Source organism: Dermacentor silvarum, chromosome 8 (assembly GCF_013339745.2).
Source record: "Dermacentor silvarum isolate Dsil-2018 chromosome 8, BIME_Dsil_1.4, whole genome shotgun sequence".
Lineage (NCBI taxonomy): Eukaryota > Metazoa > Arthropoda > Arachnida > Ixodida > Ixodidae > Dermacentor > Dermacentor silvarum.
In genome coordinates, this window is record NC_051161.1 from 147,556,445 (window position 1) to 147,576,633 (window position 20,189).

At 46.6% G+C, this 20,189-nt stretch overlaps 1 protein-coding gene across 1 annotated transcript in view; it reads left to right on the forward strand.

The window, feature by feature from the left end:
- The window catches only part of LOC119461753 (uncharacterized), a 64,215-nt gene that overhangs the window by 37,503 nt on the left and 6,523 nt on the right, over window positions 1-20,189 (forward strand). Inside the window, exons 8-10 of the mRNA XM_037723128.2 lie at window positions 4,722-4,967; window positions 13,519-13,642; window positions 18,340-18,548. Of these exons, the coding sequence (XP_037579056.1) occupies window positions 4,722-4,967; window positions 13,519-13,642; window positions 18,340-18,548 (579 nt within the window). The remainder of the gene's footprint in view (window positions 1-4,721; window positions 4,968-13,518; window positions 13,643-18,339; window positions 18,549-20,189) is intronic.

Below are 20,189 nucleotides of genomic sequence, written 5' to 3' on the forward strand. Positions count from 1 at the left end.
AATTCGTATCACACCGAAATTCGTACCAGCCGGGTTCGTATCACCGGGGTTTTACGTACTTTGTGTGTTCTGATGTTTTCGTGTGCAGATGTCATTTAATCTAAGATTTGGAGTATTGAGAATGCAAAATCTAACTCCGAATTTTGGGGAATTGGGGATTTACGAGAAATAAACTCCGAAAAACACCCTCCGAATTTCAAGAAAAGTAAACTCTGAAAACACGGAGCCCTAGTTATATTGCACCAAATTTTTGTTTGCGCATGCTTCAATATAATACAATCTGGTAGCAAAAATGTGAAACACAGTGGTGGTGCAGAGCGCATCTGTGCAATTTATTGTTGTTCCCGTGCCTCGTATTTCCACTGCAAAATGCTGACGGGATTCTAAATCTGCGGGAGACCATTTGCTAGCTCCGATTGCATATTTTTTTGCACAGGCTTGATCACGGTTTTCTTTTCCACCAATATCTGCTTGAATGCTCAAAACGAATATTAGATAGAATGATGATATTTTCGTGGCTGATGCAACTTCAGTATACCGAAATTCAACTGTATTTGAATCTGCAAATCTGAGTCAGCCCAGAGCTAGAGCTTCCTCTTAAAGGGACTCTGAAACAATTTTGACGATTTTGTACAAACGTATTAAGTCGTTAAAGTAGGTCCTTCTGATCATTAATTGACACATCTAAGCGCTCCACATAAAGCGTGTAATTTATTGTAAGGTTTAAAAAAAGTACATCGCTACCGATCACAGCATGCCAATCGGCTTTGTTTTCAGCCGCCCATGACCAAGTGACGTGGTTTGACCATATGACGTCAGTAGGGCGCTCATCTGATTGGCTGCCCAGGGTGCGTCAGCGATACATGTATCACTACACTAAAAGCACTTCCGGCCCACAGCAAGTGTCATCTGCTTGTGTTACAACGTGCTCCGTGTTGACGAGAGCTGCGCGGTCAGTGTTGCTGTTGTTCTTTCTTTTCGCGAGCACCACGGTTCGCCCTTGTTGGGTTGTGGGCTGCAAACGTAGCGACCGGCGACATGTCAAGCTGCTACATCATGCCCCGCTGCAAGGCAGCAGACGAGCGGAGTGGCTTGAGCGCATTGGACTGTTGGTATCCAAACGGCGCCAGCATCTACACGTTTGCGGCCGTCACTTCACGTCGAAGGATTGCCACAATTGAGTTTAGCGTGTCCGGTATTCGGGTAAACGCAAGCGCAAGTGTACTGGGCGTTTTACGTGATGAACGGAGGCGCAAACGTGAGCTGCTTGCACGGTGCAGCCACTTGGCGGCACAGAGTTCAGCCAAGCACACAACTAATATAGCAGTAACCAAGTGTATTCTACTTTGCTGCTGGCACAAATTTTCGGCAGGAGCTTAATCTTGAACACGTCTTTTTATTAGGGATGGGCGAATATACGGTATTGTCGAATATTCGATCGAATAATTCTATATTCATTATTTGCTTCGATTTGAATTCAGGTATTCGATATTTTCGAATTTTTCGGCGCTCCCGAATAGGCAGCCAAAAGCCACAGACGGCCGGGCCGGTACACATCTTGGAGGCTATGCTTCATGTCATGGCTGCCATACATCAACCATAAATCTCGAAGGCTGTAGTTTTTGCATTAAAGAGCCGGAAATGTGCGACGCAGAAGAGCAGAAACGGCGCTAGCGCACAACCGAAACAAAGTGGTGGAGTCTACATCACCATAGTCAGCAGTGGAAATCGTACATTAATGAGAGCACCAACAGAACGCTTCGTGCCTATTTGTGCCTTTATTGCGTTTACTGCCGTGCATAACAACGTGTTGGCTGCGGGATTTCATAGTCGCCACCCATCATCGCGTCGATAGCTTCCGTGGCTTCTTTCGCGACGGTTGCGGCAAAAAGTAGTTTCGTTTTGACTCAATACGCACGTCGGCCACGTGCCTAAAAAGCTGCGTAGTGGCCATCCATGATCGCATAGATAGCGACCGCGATTTCGCCTGCAGTTGTTGCAGTGAACTGTAGTTTTGTTCTGACTCGGTGCCTGCTTCGGCCGGGTACGGCCACGCTGGCGGCAAAAATGCACGCGTCATGCCGCAGCGGTAAGTTGCCGCGCGTCAGCGCCTTGCCGCGAAGTCCACCGTGGCAATCGCGTCTCGCCGCGCGGCAGCGCGATATGATCTCGCACGCTTTAGGAACGCGGAATCACCGTGAGCGAAAAGGGTGCGATCAAACAGCATCCAGAAATCACTCCATAGAACCGCGAGAGACGATGATCGTCAATTGATAACCTGGCGCGGAGCGGCGGAGGTCCGGTTGCCATTGGCTCTGTGACGTCACCCTCGTCGCTCTCGGCACCCTCGGCAAGCCGTAAAACCATAGAGTAACATATGGATTGTATGTTACTCTATGGTAAAACCCCCGATTCCTGCCGCTTTCGCTGTGCGCATCATGTGCTGCGCGTTGCATGACGCGCGCGTTATTGCCGCAAGCGTGGCCGTACCCTTAAGCACCACAGAGTCGCCATTCATAATCGCGTCGATAGCGGCCGCAGTTGCGACAAACAGTTGTTTCGGTTTGACTCGCTGTAAAGCTGTCGAGGAAGAAGAGCACCGGCTACATCGCGATGGACGTGCGATGTGTTGGCGGTCAGCTTACTGGCGAAAAGAAAAAATCAGGATGTGCGCGCGGTAGTGCAAAGCGCAAATGATAGCGTGCGCCGCTACGAGAGCCAATCAGTCACGAGATGATGAGAATTGCAGCTTCCGCACTGCTTTTGTGCAAAATAGCGAAAGATTTGCTCATCCATTACACTAGTAAAATCGTGCTGACATAGTAAGCATTTGCTTATTGTTTTCTGGATACCCTGATAATTCTGACATTTTTTTTTTGCAATCCTGTGAAATTCTAATTAACTAGGTTTTACTGTAATATGTGACATATACTATTCGAACTATTTGATTCGAAATTATTAGACCAAATCACTATTCGCTTCGAATTCGCTTTGAACCTCTAATCCACTATTCACCCATCCCTACTTTTTATATGTTTAAGATCTTTTACACTTGGTTACAGCAATATTAGCTCTGTGTTTGGCTGGTTAAGCTCTGCGCCACCAAATCGCTAGATCGTGCATGCCGATCAGGCCACTCACATACGTCTACGAAGCTCCTTCATCACAGCGGTATGGAGGGGCTTTAGTTTACGCATCTGCCTATCCTTCAAAACGTCCAGCTCGCCTGTGGTTACCGGAAAACCGGACACGCTCGGCGCTGCGACAGAGCGCTCGCAACACACGCTGCTTGATCTCTCTCACTGGGGATCGATGGCCAGGCGGCTAGCCAAGAGGTTGGAGAGCCTTCGTATACTGGCTCCAAAACAACCGGAAGTAGACCACATCACGTCACATCATGACGAAGAGCCAGCGAAGGCGGAGCTTAGCCCCAAGCACTCGGCGAACGAGTTGAGGACATGCATGGTTAGGGGGGAGGGTAACTTGTAATCGTCCGTGCCTCTCTTAATATGAGACGCTTAACTTAAATTGTGACTCCAATGTTTTACTGTAGTTGTACCCTACAAAATTTGTCCGAACCGTTTCAGGAACCCTTTAATGTTGTGACCACTGTGGTGAATAGACAAACATTGCATGAGATTGCATGTTGGATAGGATAACAATAAAGAAAGTTGTATGCATTGCATTATGTTTTGTTGCATTTAATTAACCGCATTGCAAAAGCTTTGTTTTACAAAGTGTGCATTGGTCTGCATAATTCCTTATTATTTCTTTCTTTGATTTGCCTGCCACACGCAGTAGGTAGGCATTGTTTGAAGCATCCCAATGCAGCTTGATGCTTTTTGGACCCCACTGAAGTCTGCTGATATTTTGTTGCGATAGTAAGTCCATTCGATTTGCTGGCACCACTATGAACCAGCTCACGGCGGGGCACAAGTTCAGAAGTTGAATTTAGCGGTGGAGGCACAATGCGACATTCAAAACAAATGCCGAGGTGCAATGTAGGTCCGCCTGATGTGTGTGGTCCACCTGATTGAGATGCCCCGAACCACAGGTTATGAGGTGTTGGGTCTTAAAAACAGCGGAAAGCAGTAAACATGCGCTGTGCTTGGTTAATCAGTAGTCACAGTTACACTAAAGACTATCAGACAGCAAATTTCTAAGAGCAACCTGTGCCATAGAACATATCTGCAACAGCGCTTTTTGTGCCTTCACTGCCGAACGTGCGAGCTCTTGCTTTTTTTTTTTTTTTCACTTTTATTACAGGGCAATAAAAACACTAGAAAAGCACCAGCACTGACAATTGACTCAGGCATGTTGTTTAATCAGAAATAGCATTGGTTTGATCTGCATGAATGGCTGAATTACGGGCTGTGGCTAATATACACGTGACGTAAACAGCACGCCCCACGTTGCGTGCACGCAGTAGCCATGCATAAGCAGTATTTCGATGGCACTTACGCCCGTGTGCCACGTTGTCTGCTTGGCTGCTGTTTCGCAATGGCATCTCTACACCAAACCGGTGCTATCAGAAGGGCGGGTGCAGAAAAACTGTGAACCAGCCCTGCACCTTTCCTGCCCCTTTCGGAACGAATTGCGTAGGTTCAGAGGGTGCCATTGCTGAACTTGTGAACTGTTGCAGATGGTGTAGGCCAATCAGATAAACCTAGTATCACGAAAGCTTCTTCACAAAGTGACTGTCTCGTCTTCCTCCACTGCAGAGCTGTCCCTGCCGTCTTCAATGGATGGCTCTCCGTGCCGCCTTCCACGTGTCCTTGCCGACCGCTGGGACCCCCTTCTCGCAACACTACAGCCTCACGTGCTGCAGAAGTTGGCCGAGCGTTTCTTGTCGCAGCCACGCAACGCCCGTCGCAGTGACGAGGAAGAGAGCTTGCGCCGCTACCTGTCTGTGGCTTGGCTTGGGCACCTACTGGCCGGCAGGCGCGAACGTTCTGGCCAGTCGTCGGGTGGGTGTGCGATAACATTGCTTGTTCTGCGGCATTGGCGGTGGCTTTCAGCGTGGCCACTGTGGTTTACACGGTGGCACAAAGTGAGGGAGGAGAGAAAGTGGCCTCCATGAAAAAATATCTTTTACCACTGAAAAGAAATAAACACAGATTCGTTCAAGACACTAACACGAACGGTTGTGTTGTTGTCTTCAACCAGTGTGTTTATTTCTTTTCTGCGCTAAAAATCTTCTTTCATGGAATACCACTTGCCCAAATATGCACATTATAATGTGTCTTCCATTCTTTTTATTGATGTGCCTGGCTGGACAAGTTTCATCTCTTTGGAAAAAAATTTTTAACAGTTAATGGTATTACAGGCCTTTCCAGCTCTCCGTGTGTCCATACATTCGTCCATACATTCGTCCATACATTCGTCCATACATTCGTCCGTCCATACATCCGTCCATACGCACGCCCTCTTTCATTCTGAGCCATACTAGCTACGCTATGCTATCTCCACGTGAAGGGTGTCTAAATTTGTTATCAACAATTATTAGTCGTAAGGCACTAACACGAGCGATGAAGAATTCATGCGTAATGATACTTCTTTTAGCCTGACATTCCTATTACGGCAGGGCGGGGATCTCTGTTTGACATTGTTAGCAGCATATTTGACACGCGTTGCAATGGATCGTAATAACTCAACGGAAAGGGTCCGTTAATTTCGAAGCTCATTCTCTCCAAAATTGGGGCTATGGTATGTTGTGAAATAGCTAAACTAATAGCTAATTTGGTTATGGACACCTAGAGGTGATTACAAAAATTACAAGATTGAAAGTAAAAAAAAAACTGATTTACAGAAATGGTACACACTAGCAGCAAGATGCTGTCCGCTGTTTTCCTGTGTGCTGGCTGTTGACAAATGGCAGTTCCCCCCATGCAGCAGCAAGATTTTTATGCTGGTGAGAAAATGAGTTCTAGGGATATTCCTGCCATTACAGCTGGCTCCCTGCTGTGGCATCCAGCCTGAGCAAGATTGTGACACTGCCGTCACGAACATAGACTAAAATTTGTTTTTCACACGAAATGATGGTCGATGAAATTAAGTGATGTCCTAATTTTACCTTTCATGGCAAGCGGCAACTACTGTCAAACATCTAGCCTAAATGGGAGCTGCAACATGATTCAAGTTCAACTCAGAGTCCAGGTCCGGCTGTCCTGCTAGACAGCTCGACCACATCGTGCACTTTGCTGTGGATTGCGCCCAACTTCTCCTTGTGCTAATTGATGCAAAGAGAATGTAAATTCTCAACACGATGGGATTTTGCAGTCATCAGCAGTTGTTCTTCAAACGCCATTTGCAAAGGCTTTAAAGTGAAGTGGGCTAGGCATAGCAACACCCCTGGCACAGAGCCAACAATGGTGGCGGTCGTGAGCCACGTGCATGGTTGTTCCAAAAAGTTGACGTTAGCCAAAGGGACGTTGTGCAGCTCGCTGTTGCGGGAAGCTTGTTGCTCCTTCATGCCTTAACCCCTTCAGGTGCTGTGTACACAATTGTGTACAACAAGATAAAAAGAAAAAGCAGTGATCAAAATAAAAGGTGTACTTCGTAGGGGTGTGCGAATACCGAATAGTAAATTTCAAATCGAAAATTGATTCGAATCAAGAAAAAGGCAGAATATCGAATATAAAAAAAAAATTTCACAAATGCTTTGAAATTTTGGGCAATAAAGTATGGTGCTGGCACATGCTGGGGAGTCTCCTAGCATTGCGTAACAAAAATGTCGCAAGCTATCAATAGCGCAGCTACATATAAATTAAGGTAAACAGTACGGTCTACTCTTATTAAAGGGAACACCAAATTAGTATGCCAGCACTGATTACAGCTCAGTTCTAATGTTATTAATAGACTTTCATACCGCAAGGGCTACAATAGCCAAAGAGTGCCAAGCTCTAGTATATGAAGGTCAGGAAAATATATATATTTTTTTATTAATAGAATTTTTATTGACTAGAATCAAATGGTGTTTTTTTTTTTCCCCTCTCAAACTAATGAATAAGTGACGTTCTGTAGTACTGAATACCAATGAGGTTCTCAGTTTAATAGTCGACCTGTGTTTTATGGCAATCTTTTATTTGTTTTGCTTGCCTGTCTTTCTCCAAAATGCAGAAGGGCTATCCCATCTTTATGGCAGGTGCGTTCTCGTAAGGCCAATCTGCGCGACGGATGAAAAGACCGAGCATCGCGTGACTCCATCACCGCTCCGTGTGTAGCTGGTGCCGACCGTAAAGAGCAGGCGCCGTCCGCACTGTTTCATTAGAGTGTTTTAGCGTGTACGGTATTCCGCTAAACGTAAGCAGATCGGGTCGAGTAGTGGCTGAGCGGGGCCGTCAACATGAGTGGCCTTTACTGTGCAGGCTGCTCACTTTAACGGCCCCACTCACCCGCTTTTCTGCCTGATCTGCCTGAATTTAGCGGAATACTTGGCACGCTAAATTTCTATAATGTCTGGTTCGGTGTGATTGATATCCACCTGGTCAAAGAATCTGAAATCTGGAGGGTCACGGCAAGTTCAGGCATGGCAAGTTCACGAACCAAATTGTAACTTTTGTCACCAACGCCCAATGAAGCTGCGCCGGTTAGGCCTAATGGCCAAGGCACAGTGGCCGTAACGAAAATTCGCCACTGGCCACTGTAGTAACGGGCCACAAATCATCACGGAATACTTGCCGCTAATTTGTGAGGAATCAAGAAGTGTGTTTTTTCTTTTCCTCGCATAATGATCGTACCCTGAACTTGCTGCTGTGAAGTAGGAGAGAAACGGTACGATTTGGCATCTGATGTGGCGTCCGGCGGATACAATTGTGTCGGATGCCGTATCGGTCGCCGAATCATACCGTATGTCTTCTACTTTTTTTGGTATAGCAATTATATGGACACTCCAGGCTCATTTTTGCTATCGGCGCCGACGATTGCAGCTCAATTTCCCGCGTCCAAGGGAGGAATCGTGCCGTATTCCGTCGCACGCATGGCACCGGGGATAGGGGAGGGTGCAGCAACTGCGCATTGCGTGGCCGTGTGCGCCCTATCTTGAAAGCGATCTGCGTCGGGGCAGAGTTTAGGTGCGACGGCAGCTTATACCTTTGTTCTCCGTTCTCACCGCTCAATTTGCATTGAAGCGATGCACAGCACGAAGGTCACATTGCTCGGTGTTGCTATGTCTATGTCAGCGAGTGTCGGCAGACATAGAGTGTGATGTGTTCATGTTTGCCTGTGCGTACTGACACCATGCTTGTTAATTCAGTTAGCGAAGGTTTGAATGTTTGCAAGATTATACAGCCGATAAAACTAATGTCCTTACTTCGTATGGCTGTCTATGCATTTGCTATTGCAATCGATGGTTCCCCTTTCGAGCGAAGCTGAGACTTTTTTAGAGGTGGCTGCGGAAAAAAAAATTGCTACAAATTTTGCCCCGCATAATGAAAGCACCCCCCAACTTTGTGCACATTTTTTGGGAAAAGTGTGCGTTCATTACGGGAGTAAATACGGTAATTCAAATTTCGAGTACCATTGCAAGAGCAGTTATCAGGCTACAACCATCTCGGACGTGGTAAGGAAGACCCACCGAAAAGTTCTTCCTACAGAGAGTTTCCCTGGTTTGAGCAGACTACAGGAGAGTACAAGTGCGAGGCGTGTATCGTTGCATTCAAGGAAGGCCCATGGGTGACAGAGCTGATTTCGCTTGCGTCTTCGAAAAGGCTAGGCAACAAGGCCTCCAAACATATAAAAAGTAACCAGCACAAAACAGCTCTTGAAGCGTCGCAGTGCCCATTGGGAGACACTGCGCAATCAATGCTAATAACCCAATCACAAAGACAATTCGAGCAGAATACTGGCTGCATAAGGAACTTCATGAGACTTAGAGCACTGCACGGGCCCGAGCCGACCCGAAAGCCCGGGCCGTCCGAAGCGTTTGTCCGTGGGCTCGGGCTTGAGGCCGCGGGCCCAGGCCAGACTCGGGCTTGAAGCCACGGGCCCGGGCCAGACTCGGACGCGCTCATTGAAGGGCCTAAGTAGGCCTTCGAGCACATGCGACCGTTATGCATTGCATGGTTCAATGCATTCTGTGCCAAGCTAAGTCACACGTGCAAGATGGCTGTCATCATCATCATCATCATCAGCCTATATTTATGTCCACTGCAGGACGAAGGCCTCTCCCTGCGATCTCCAATTAACCCTGTCTTGCGCTAGCTGATTCCAATTTGCGCCTGCGAATTTCGTACCTTCATCACCCCACCTAGTTTTCTGCCGTCCGCGACTGCGCTTCCCTTGTCTTGGTATCAATTCTGTAGCTCTAATGGTCGATCGGTTATCCATCCTACACATTACATGGCCTGCCCAGCTCCATTTTTTCTGCTTAATGTCAACTATAATATTGGTTATCCCCGTTTGTTCTTTGATCCACACGGCTGTCTTTACTGTATATCTCATCAGATGACTGTATGTCTTATCAAAGAAAATAGTAAAACAGATGAAGTTCTCATTTTTAACAGCGGAGCTGTTTCAGTCGGGCATAATGTGTCGGCTGAATCCAAAAATGTGGGCCGATCCTGGCAGCAGTGCAGAAAGGGTCCATGCGCAATGGCACATACACCTGTGAACTAGCGAAGATGAGCCTGGATAAATCTAGCTAAGAATGGTGGGGACTACTTAAACTTAGTCATCGACAGGCAATTGATAGCCAATCAATAGCTTGTCGATAATTGATCAATAATCAATAAGTTACCGAAAATGCTGTGGATGACTTGGTAGTACCTTAGCCGAGCCCAAATACGTGGCCAATACCTTACGATAGCCAATCAATAGCTAATCGATCAATAATCATAAATTCGAATAACTTGGTAGTGCTCAACCTAGCCCAAATACGTGGCCAATGTCTTGCGATAGACAATCGATATCCAATCAATAGCTAATCGGTAGTCTATCAATAATAAATAAATTCTGGGAAATGCTGGGGATGACTTGGTAGTGCTTAGTCTAGCCTAAAATCCAGGACTAGCTAGGTGCCCATCAGCTCCGCTGTCTCTTTAGCATTGCGCCGCCAGTGCAAGCTATGCTAACATTTTTTTCTTTTCCGCAAAAACGAACATTGTTTCCGTGTAAGGAAAAATAAATTATCCAAAGAAGCACTCTTCAAACCATTTTGCATGTTACCGCTTTTGCGATTGCACTATTACCAGTGTCGATACTATTGCATTATTTTAGCGCTAAGGCCAGTTACTTTTGTGCTTCAATGCATAAAACAGCGTTTTCCTCAAAGAGTTAACTGGAACGCCCATGCATTTCGTCGGACAATTTGAAAATTAGTATCTCAAAACTGGTTCAGTCCTGAGAATTTGTTCCAAGTGGATACGCCTTGCGAACTCAGTGGCTATAATTTGTAGATTGAAAGATGGGCCGTAAAATAAATAATGAAAAAGTTAATGAGCGTAATTATGTTAACTATTCAATTAGACGTTCTGACCATCCATTAGGCCATCCATGTCAGAATTAGCTTGGAACTGCGTAAAACAATTAGCCTCCTTAGAGCGTCGTCGCATTAATGCGAGCACAAGAAATCCTGAGATATGGTCAATTCCATACTTCAGAACACTCTATAACCATCAGTCTTAATACATAACCTACCATTCACTTTCAACAAATACAAAAATGTCGATAATTTCAGTATGAAAGAACTCAGCTCATACTTTGGTCGCTTGTAATGTATCTGATGTGATTATTATTCTGCCTTTGTGTATGGTTCTGAGTATATAATGTACATCCTGGTTCGGGGGGAGGGGGGGGGGGTGTCCTAAGCAAATGTTAATCTTGTAAAATTCAGTCTCATGCTATGTTGTATAGCTGGTGTTGCGGTGTTTTGTATAGCTAGTATTGCTATTGTAGTGTTGTTTAAAATGCATTCTGTTAAAACTTTTTCCAATTATGTTAACTCGCCCTGACGGAAATATTTTTTGTCTTTCCGTTCATAGCTATTTTGTTTATGAGGAACTCCAGCGATAGCTAGAAATATATGTGAATTATTGTGCATGTGCGCACACTGTTTGCATTTGGATCACGTAGAGCTACATGTGTAGCTTTTAGTCCAAAATGACTGTCCAGTATGTAAACTAGAGAATAAATTGATTTGATTTGATTGATTTTGTCGGACACTTTGAAAATTATTATCTCGAAACTGGTTTAGTCCTGAGAATTCATTCCAAGTGGATACGCCTTGCGAAGTTGGCGGCTATAGTTCGGTGGCTATTAATTAAAAATGTAATTAGCATAATTATGTTAATTCTTCAATTAGGCATTTTGATTTCTCGTGGAAGTAATGGCCACCTCATCGAGTAGTTTAGATCAAGGATTATAATTGTGCATTCTGCCACAGGCAATTTTTAAAGATTTGGTTCAGCTAAAATGAAACACCCTGTATATTTGCATGCTAAATGACATCATAGAACCATATCGTACAAATCAAGATTGGTGCATGCACACCAGTGGAAAAATAGCAGCACAGGCAATGGGCCGGATTACTGATGTTCCCGTGGGAGAGTGAGTGAGTGAGTGAGTGAACTTTATTGGGTCCACAATAGACGCGAGTAAACTCGACGTCACCTGGCTAGGCCCACTCGGGGACCATCAGGTCAAACCTGATGGCCCTCTCGCGGGCCCTCTGGACTGCCAGGATTTGAGAGGTCTGATCCTGGGCCTTAATAAGCATCATCATTTCCTCTTGGGTGAAAGGGGGACCGGCAAATGCGCAGCCCCACAGGACATGCTCGAAGTCCGCATAACCACCACACAGTAACACCACACACACCACACCTCCCGTGGGAGAAACAATGATTTCGGTCTTTTATTGCTTATATACTGCAGCAGATTAAACCTCGAGAAGGTGAGGCTGACAGATACGGTACAATCTGGAAGTAAAAAAAAAAAAAAGAATTTTTTTCTTACTGACCGGGCTTGGTCCGGGCTCAGTAACACAGGGCCGGGCCCAAGCTGGTCTCAGTCATGTACGCCCGGGCCCGGACCAGGCTTGGGCTTTGTATTACGGGCCTGGACTGGGCTCGGGCCCAGTCCGGGCCCGAGCCCAGTCTATCTATAATCTATAGCGGGCCCGAGCCGGGCTCGGTCCGAAAAATCAGGCCCTGCAGTGCTCTAATGAGACTCTCCTACTATCTTTTCAAATCTGAAGTACCACACACGACTTCTAACTGGCCTGACTTAGCCACAGCAGCCGGATCTCTTGATGGATCTGGTGATTTCTTGAGAATCATGGCTACAAAGCCCCAGAATTCGCCCATTTCCTGTCGTCATCTTCAATTACAGGATTTCTGGAGGCCTTCGGAGAAGCCGTGTCAGCGCACATAACAAGCAAACTGAGCGAAGATCAGCCGTATTCTGTATGTGCGGATGAGTGCACCAACATCAGCAGCCGTGCAGATCTCGGCACTTTCATTCAACTCATAAGTGCCTTTCACGGAAGTTTCCATGTGGAAAAGACATTAATTTCAGCCACATCCCTCGAGACAATAAAAGCTGAGGACATAATAAATACGCTTATGGGCGAGTTAAAGAAAGTCTGCTTGAAGCCAGAAAAAAGTGACGCCGTCTCGTTTCATGGGGGTGCAAATTTCACCGGAAACGTGAGCGGCGTTCGGCGCAACATCAGCTCGGCATGCACCAACAAGGACGAACTCCTTTGTAACATGTGGCTTAATACACTTGCTTAAAAGGTTAATTAGTGTACTTCTGCTAATTAGCTTTTCCATCACCATGTGTTGAAAAAAAAAGCATTCAGCCTTAAATACAACAATGTGATAAAAAGAGCGCTAACCCCTTGAACCCCCCCCCCCCCTCCCTGTATTTCACTCAAAAAAAGATTAAAATAATGGTGTATTTGGGCATTCTTTCTGCATCTAGCTTAATTTGGCCTGCCTATCTAGATAATTCTATCTGTTTCGTTGGTCCCGTCAAGGTCGAATTAATAGAAGTCGGCTGTAAGTGTTTACCTATAAATAATGATTGAGCGTGAAATAAGTGTTTTGTAAGGTACAGTAAAACTGGCCAAGCTGTATTTTCTTTCATGTTTAAATGTCATGCAATCAACGTCTTTTTTTTTTTTGTTATTATTTGGTCTACCTCATCTTATCACTTACTGATGAAACAGGTTACATCGTGGGAGCTGGTGCCACATCTATAAGTGGCAACGAGAGTCCTATCTTGCATTTATACTGCCACTCTCTCACTTACGAAAATGCTTTTCTGGGTAAAAAGTTGCAATTTGTATACATTTGGCAGTAATCTATTTCTTTAGCATGGCCTAATGTATGCCTTTTTAAGTCAACTGTATGGGCAGTCAAGGATTCTATTGACAAGCAGAGGTCTGTCTTCCATGTGCAGAAAGGTTTAAGGAATATATGGCTTGTAGCTGACATCTTGACTTGAGCACCATTGACTGTGGATTGCACACTTAGCTGTGGTGACCTTCGCCCACAATGCCTTTTATCTGTTTTCATCCAGGAGCCGCTGATGGTAGTGACCAGAGCAGTGGAAGCGCATCATCTCCTTCAAAGCTCAATGTGACGCGACTTCTCAAGGCAGCTATGGACAATCCGATGGAGTACTCGACCAAAGCCATCACACTGTGAGTGCCTGTGGTTGCAGAATAAGAGCAACGTAATGATGTCAGGAGCCCCTAAATGCGTTCGGAAATTTACAGAGGGAAGAAGTGCCGTGTTTAGTAGCGCACTGAATGCAGCATTGATCACCTTTAAGCCATAAGTGACCTTCAAGGTGTTTTGGGAAATCAATCAATCTTTATTATGCCGTTAAACCTCTGTATAACAAACCTCTATATAACAAACTTCAATATAATGAAATTCTCGATATAATGAATTATCTTTTTTATTACTCCTTGTCCATGGAACACCATGTATTTAGAACCCGAATATAACGAAGTGTATTCATACACGATTTCAATATAACTAAATTTCACTGCCGTCGCGGAGGAATTCCTAGACAATAAATGGGAACTTGTGCGGACGCAGATGGTCAAGTCGTTGAATAAGAAGTGGTTGCTTGCGAACGCACCTCTCATGTCGTGCGCTGCGTGATGAAGAGCGACCGCCGAAACAGACCAGCGTTATGTTCCGTATGAAGTCCAAGTGTGATAAGATCCTGTCACGTCCCGCAACCTGGATGCTTAAGTGCGAGTGAAAGTGGCTTTAATATATTATGTAAAGGCATTTGATTCAGTAGAGATACCAGCAGTCATAAAGGCATTGCGTAATCAAGGAGTACAGGAGGCATACGTGAATATCTTGGGAAATATGTACAAAGATTCCACAGCTGCCTTGGTTCTCCACAAGAAAAGCAGAAAGTTACCTATCAAGAAAGGAGTCCGGCAAGGAGACACAATCTCTCCAATGCTGTTCACTGCATGCTGTTGCGAATGCTGAAGGTCCGAGCGGCCACGAAGATTCCATGTATGGTGCCGTGCCAGTTGCCGAGAGGAGGAGATACCCAGGGAGACTAGAAAACTGTTTTATATACACTGTACATGGTATTTTACAAGAAGGGCTCCATGATATTGGAGCCGTCTACGTGCTAACATCTTTGCATGTAGTAGCGTTTACATCTCTGAGCGTTCTACATGGTCGAGCGTTCTCTACATGGTCAAGCCTCTCTACATGGTCGAGCGTCTATACATGGTCGAGCGTCTCTACATGGTCTAGCCTCTACATGGTCTAACGTGTTCACAACACTCAAGTCCCCTGTTTTATCCCTTCCGTTTCCCTCTTTCACTCGACGAGGGAATACACTTTAGTTCTTTTAGCCAATGACAGTCTTTGATCAGGTGGCCATATCCCGCACGTGATGTGTCGTCGTTTCCCGCCGGGCTCCACCTCCAATCTTGCTAGGTCGCCCCCGAACACAGGCAGCGGTTGACACCTTGGGAACCGAACGTTGATGTCGTTCCCCCGGGATTGCCATACACTGGCCCCCTTCAAGATTCGCCTCTCCATAGCAGTCAGTTCGCGGAACCAGGGAGGGCGGTGGCTGTCTCGAAAGGGCGCCAGGTTGGCATGTCACAATCGGCGCCGGGCCTCGTCGTGGTTCGGGCGGCGCTGGTAATTCACGGAACTGCACCAAAGGGGCGACGCTGCCGTTTAGCGATGCATGAGGTAGCCTGGAGACCAACTGCTAATCCCTCAGTCCCAGGTGACAATTCTCAGCCGCGAGAAAGGGGCGCCAGGTTGGCGCGTAGTCGGCGCCGGCCTCCTTTGTCCCGAAGGACCGCCAGACGCAACAATGCTTAGAAGTATTCAATCTCTTTGGCTGGGAAGGCTTAGGAGTGAGGATCAACAGCGAATATCTCGGCAACCTTCGGTTTGCAGATGGCATTGTTCTATTCAGCAACAATGGGGGACGAATTACAACAAATGATTGAGGACCTTAACAGAGAAAGTGGGGTTGAAGGTTAACATGCAGAAGACAAAGATAATGTTCGATAGCCTGGCAAAGGAACAAGAATTCAGGATCGCCAGTCAGCCTCTAGAGTCCGTGAAGGAGTACGTTTATCTAGGTCAGGTTACTCACAGGGGACCCTGATCAATATAATAAAATTTACAGAAGAATAAAATTGGGTTGGAGTGCATACGGCACTTGTCACCAAATCCTGACTGGGAGCTTACCACTGTCGTTGAAAAGAAAAGTGTACAATCACTGCATTTTATCGGTGCTAACATATGGGGCAGAAACTTGGAGGTTAACAAGGATGCTCGAGAACAAGTTAAGGACCGCACAAAGAGCGATGGAACGAAAACTGTTAGGCCTAATGTCAAGAGACGGGAAGAGAGCGGTGTGGATCAAAGTGAAAACGGGGATAGCTGATATTCTAGCTGACATTAAGAGGAAGAAATGGAGCTGGGCTGGCCATGTAATGCGTAGGATGGATAACGGGTGGACCATTAGAGTTACACAATAGATACCAAGAGAAGGGAAGCGGAGTTAAGGATGGCAGAAAATTAGGTGGGGTGATGAAGTTAGAAAATTCGTAGGTGCAAGTTGGAATCAGCCAGTGCTAGACAGGTAATTGGAGATTGCAGGGAGAGGCCTTCGTCCTGCAGTGGACGTAAATATACGCTGATGGTGGTGATTATGAAAGTGTGCGAGGGTAAGCCAAGAAGGATGGTGGCTTGATAAGCACCATACTTCCCTTCTCTTGTCTCCGCTCGAGCAAGGGTTAAGAGGGAGGTTAGCGAGCTTCCCATTACTCGATCAAGTGCGCACACGTGAGGGAGGAGGAAGGAAGTGGGGGGCAGATTGGAACGGCGTCTCCTTTCCTGTGCAGCCGTGCGTGCACATGGCTGTTAGTGTGGCTGAGTGCATGCGCAGCTCATGCGCCGTGTTTTAGAGGTGATCTGCCACGTGTGCAAAGAGTGGGCATGTCGAGACGGCCTGGCATGATGTGTGCTGCCTGCCCATGGTTTTGGTACTGGAGGCTGTATAATCTCAACTTTCAAAGACGCATTGAAAGAAAGGCCGGGACCTTTGGTATCGAATTAACCGGAGTCGAATTAACAGAAGTCTGTATTTGATTCATATTTGAAACTTCGAATATTTGCATATCTCTTCAAATAACTAAATAATTAACTGTCTGAACATTGGAACTTATTCTGCAAGCAATGTCTGCCTTTTAAGGTAATCTAGCTGAAGTAGTGGAGTTTTGCTATATGCTGTAGGCAATTTTTATAATATGTTGTTGAAAAAGAAAGCACGCGGTAACACGAGGTATACTTTTTGGCTGGAAATCATGAAAATCTAAGACATTCTTGGAAGATGTCTGAGACTAGAAGGAAAAGGATGCACCCAGTGGCTTTGAGTGACGTCATTTGGCAGGCTATTTGGCTTTGCTTGCCTGCTCATCTCCTTCAAGAAAGACGTTTGGCTCTTTGCGCATCTCTCCGGTCATTAATGATCTGGATCACTAGAAAGGAGTCCTCAGATGGAATAAAAAGAGTGCCTGCGGCAGGCATTCTCGGGTGATAAAAGGTGGTCAGCTATTACCTTTGAAAGGTTGTTAATCAGTGCATTCCACAAGCACTAACCTATGAGGCAGAAACCTGTAGGGTATCACAGAAACTGAAGAACTAGGACCATCCAACAAGCAATGCAGCAGACGGCTGTATTCTGAAGAGGCAGGGCATGTGGATTAAAGTACAAACATGCATAATATTGCAGTTGAGATGAAGAGGAACGAGTGGGAAGGTCGTGTAATGCACAGATAACCAAGTAACAGAATGGCTGCTAAAACATGCTGAGCACGAGATGTCAGGCGTGATTCTCGGCCACCGCATTCCACTGGGAGCTAAATGCAAAATGGAACGCAAATGCAAGAATATTCCCACGGCTCATACTTTTTCAACCGCCATACCATAATTTTTCACTTCATCTGTTACGCCGAAGACAGCTTTAACGGCATGGTGCCTGTTGAAGTACGATATGTACAATCCCGGTGGACCATTAGAGTTACAGAATGGTTTCCAAGAGACGATGATGGCAGAAAATTAGGTGGGGTGATGACATTAAGAAATTCTCAGGTGCAAGTTGGAATTGGCCAGCGCAAGAAAGGGGTAATTGGAGATCATGAAAGTGTCAGCACTGATGTTGCCACTTTGCTCGCTCAACGGCAAGAAAGGTAGTAGCAGGCAGATTTATGGCTACAATACAGCACCCGACTATGTCGCAGGACAAAACCCACGCGTGCACGCTGCACTTTCACTCGAGCAGGACAAGTGGACAATGAATAGCCTCACAGCAGGTGCGCTTGTGATTGTATCGGAATGGTTTTTATACATTTGACTTGTGTCCACTCAGGCAAGGTGTTGCTGATGTGATATCAAAATTGAATGTCGAATCAAATACTAACATGGTCAAATAACACTTTATATATATATAACCATATGAATATTGTCAGTTTTGATTTTCTGGGTCACATATGTAAATTAAAAAATTTGAGTAAATAATTATTTGGTTCTGATTATTCAGGTTAAAGTTTGAATTGATGTCCTACCTTGCAAAATAATGACGGCTAACGAAGGGGAAATGCACTCTGCAATGGCAGAGTATTGGGTGGTATGACAAGATTAGGCAGTTAGCCAGCATAGGATGGAGTCTGTTGACATGCAAGACTGGTGATTAGGGTAATTAATTACGCCTCTGTCCTGCAGTGGTTATGAAATACGGCGATAATGGCACCTTAGTGAACGGAACACCCGTCACATCGTTGCATCGTCATATCTTTGAGACAGTGGTGCTCAAATGCTGCCCCAATTGCAGGCTGTCCCGACACATGTGGCCACTTCTGAGCGAAGCAGAGCTCAGCCACCTGACGGCGCTGGCAGCCATCCAGGGGGGCCTGATGGTGGGCCGCAGGTGGGACGGCAGTGACAGAATGGAGGAGAACGATGGCGCTGAAGAAGCGCTCGATGACGAGGAGGCCGGGGGCGAGGGAAGCTACGTGCCATTCACCGTGGAGGACTTCCAGGGTAAGCGTGTCCGGTCTGCTGCTTGTTGTGCCGTGGAGCGTGTGCCTTCTTAAAGAGAAGCTGAAGAGGTTTTAGAATTGGAAGATTTGCGGCGGTTTGGATGGCCGACACATTGTAATTCAACTCCTGCAGTTATTTTCGCGATTATGCGCCTAGCAGCGCTGCAATCGCCGTTTAAATTTTCTTTGAAGCTCTGCCCCCGTCGCGCTCCGAGCGCTGCCAAGAGGTTGTGTCGCTTGACCGTGTCAAGCCAGCACACATGGACAGTGACGCCGCCACAGTGTCTCCGCCAAGAGAGCCCCCGCTTTCGCCAGGGCCCCCAGCTGCAGCGCAAGCTCCATAGGTGCTCACGCGACGTACGCAAAGTGGACGGTGCTCGAGAGCCCCTACTCGCCTGGACCTTTGATCACTCCGTTCGGCAACTCACTAAGGGGGGAGTGCTGTAGCAGCCGCGAGAGGGCCACAACGTGCAGGCAAAGGGCGAGCCGCGAGCGTACCTCCGAAACCTTTCTAGCCACCATACCGGTTGCATCTCGCGCCCCCGTCCTCCACTCGCCACCAATGGTGACGAGTGGAAAGGGCGAGCAGCCCCAAGGGCAGCTGAAGTAAAAGAAAAATAAAACCAGTTGACAGTTCGGATTCACGCCGTCGAGTCGTCTCTCTCTCCTCCGCGCGTACTCGCGTCCCAAGAACAAGTTAAGGACTGCACAAAGGGCGATGGAACGAAAAATGTTAGGCCTAACGTTAAGAGAGAAAGAGAGTGGTGTGGATCGGAGAGCTAACGGGGATAGCCGATATTCTAGTTGACATTAAGAGAAAAAAAAATGCAGCTGGGCAGGCCATTTAATGCATAGGATGGATAACCGGTGGACCATTAGAGTTACAGAATGGATACCAAGAGAAGGGAAGCGCAGTCGAGGACGGAAGAAAAATTAGGTGGGGTGATGAAATTTGAAAATTTTCAGGCACAAGTTGGCATTGGCTAGCATTGGGAGAGGCCTTCATCCTGCAGTGGACATAAAAATAGGCTACTGATGACGATGATAATGAACCGGTAGTATGCCTTAGCTGACAGACCAAAAGTTAACTGCTTGTTACCTTCTGAAAGAGAAGAAAAATCACATCATCTCACCCTACGGGCAACCATGGTCGGGATGTGAAAGCATCGCGGGGGGTGCGCATCGAGTTTCCGTTTCGTTTCACTTGGCAACACAACCCGATGAAAGTTAGAGTGAGAGAATGTATTGAGAAGAGAGGAGACGTTTGTACGGGGTTGTTGCATCGTCCCGACCTTGCTCAGGTTGTTGTCGAACCAAAGCCGGTCGCACACGTTGCAGCTGTGCCCGAAGCTCCAAACGAGGAAGTCGCGCTTGAACCGCGCGTGAGCACCGTCGAAGCCCGGGCGTTGTAATGGCCTCGAACGTGTTGCTGCTCTGGCTGCAGACTCGTGTTGCCTCGTTGCTTCGAGATCGGGAGCTGCCGCTTGACGCTGCCGTTGCACTTCGACTTTCCGAGCCTGGAGTTCGGGGTCGGCTTGATAATGCTGACGTTCCACTTCGGCGCGCCGAGTCCGTGTTGCTTCCGTAGAAGTTTCCTGCCGACGTTGACGTTTGGCTTCCCTGGCCCGAAGTTCGGGGTCCG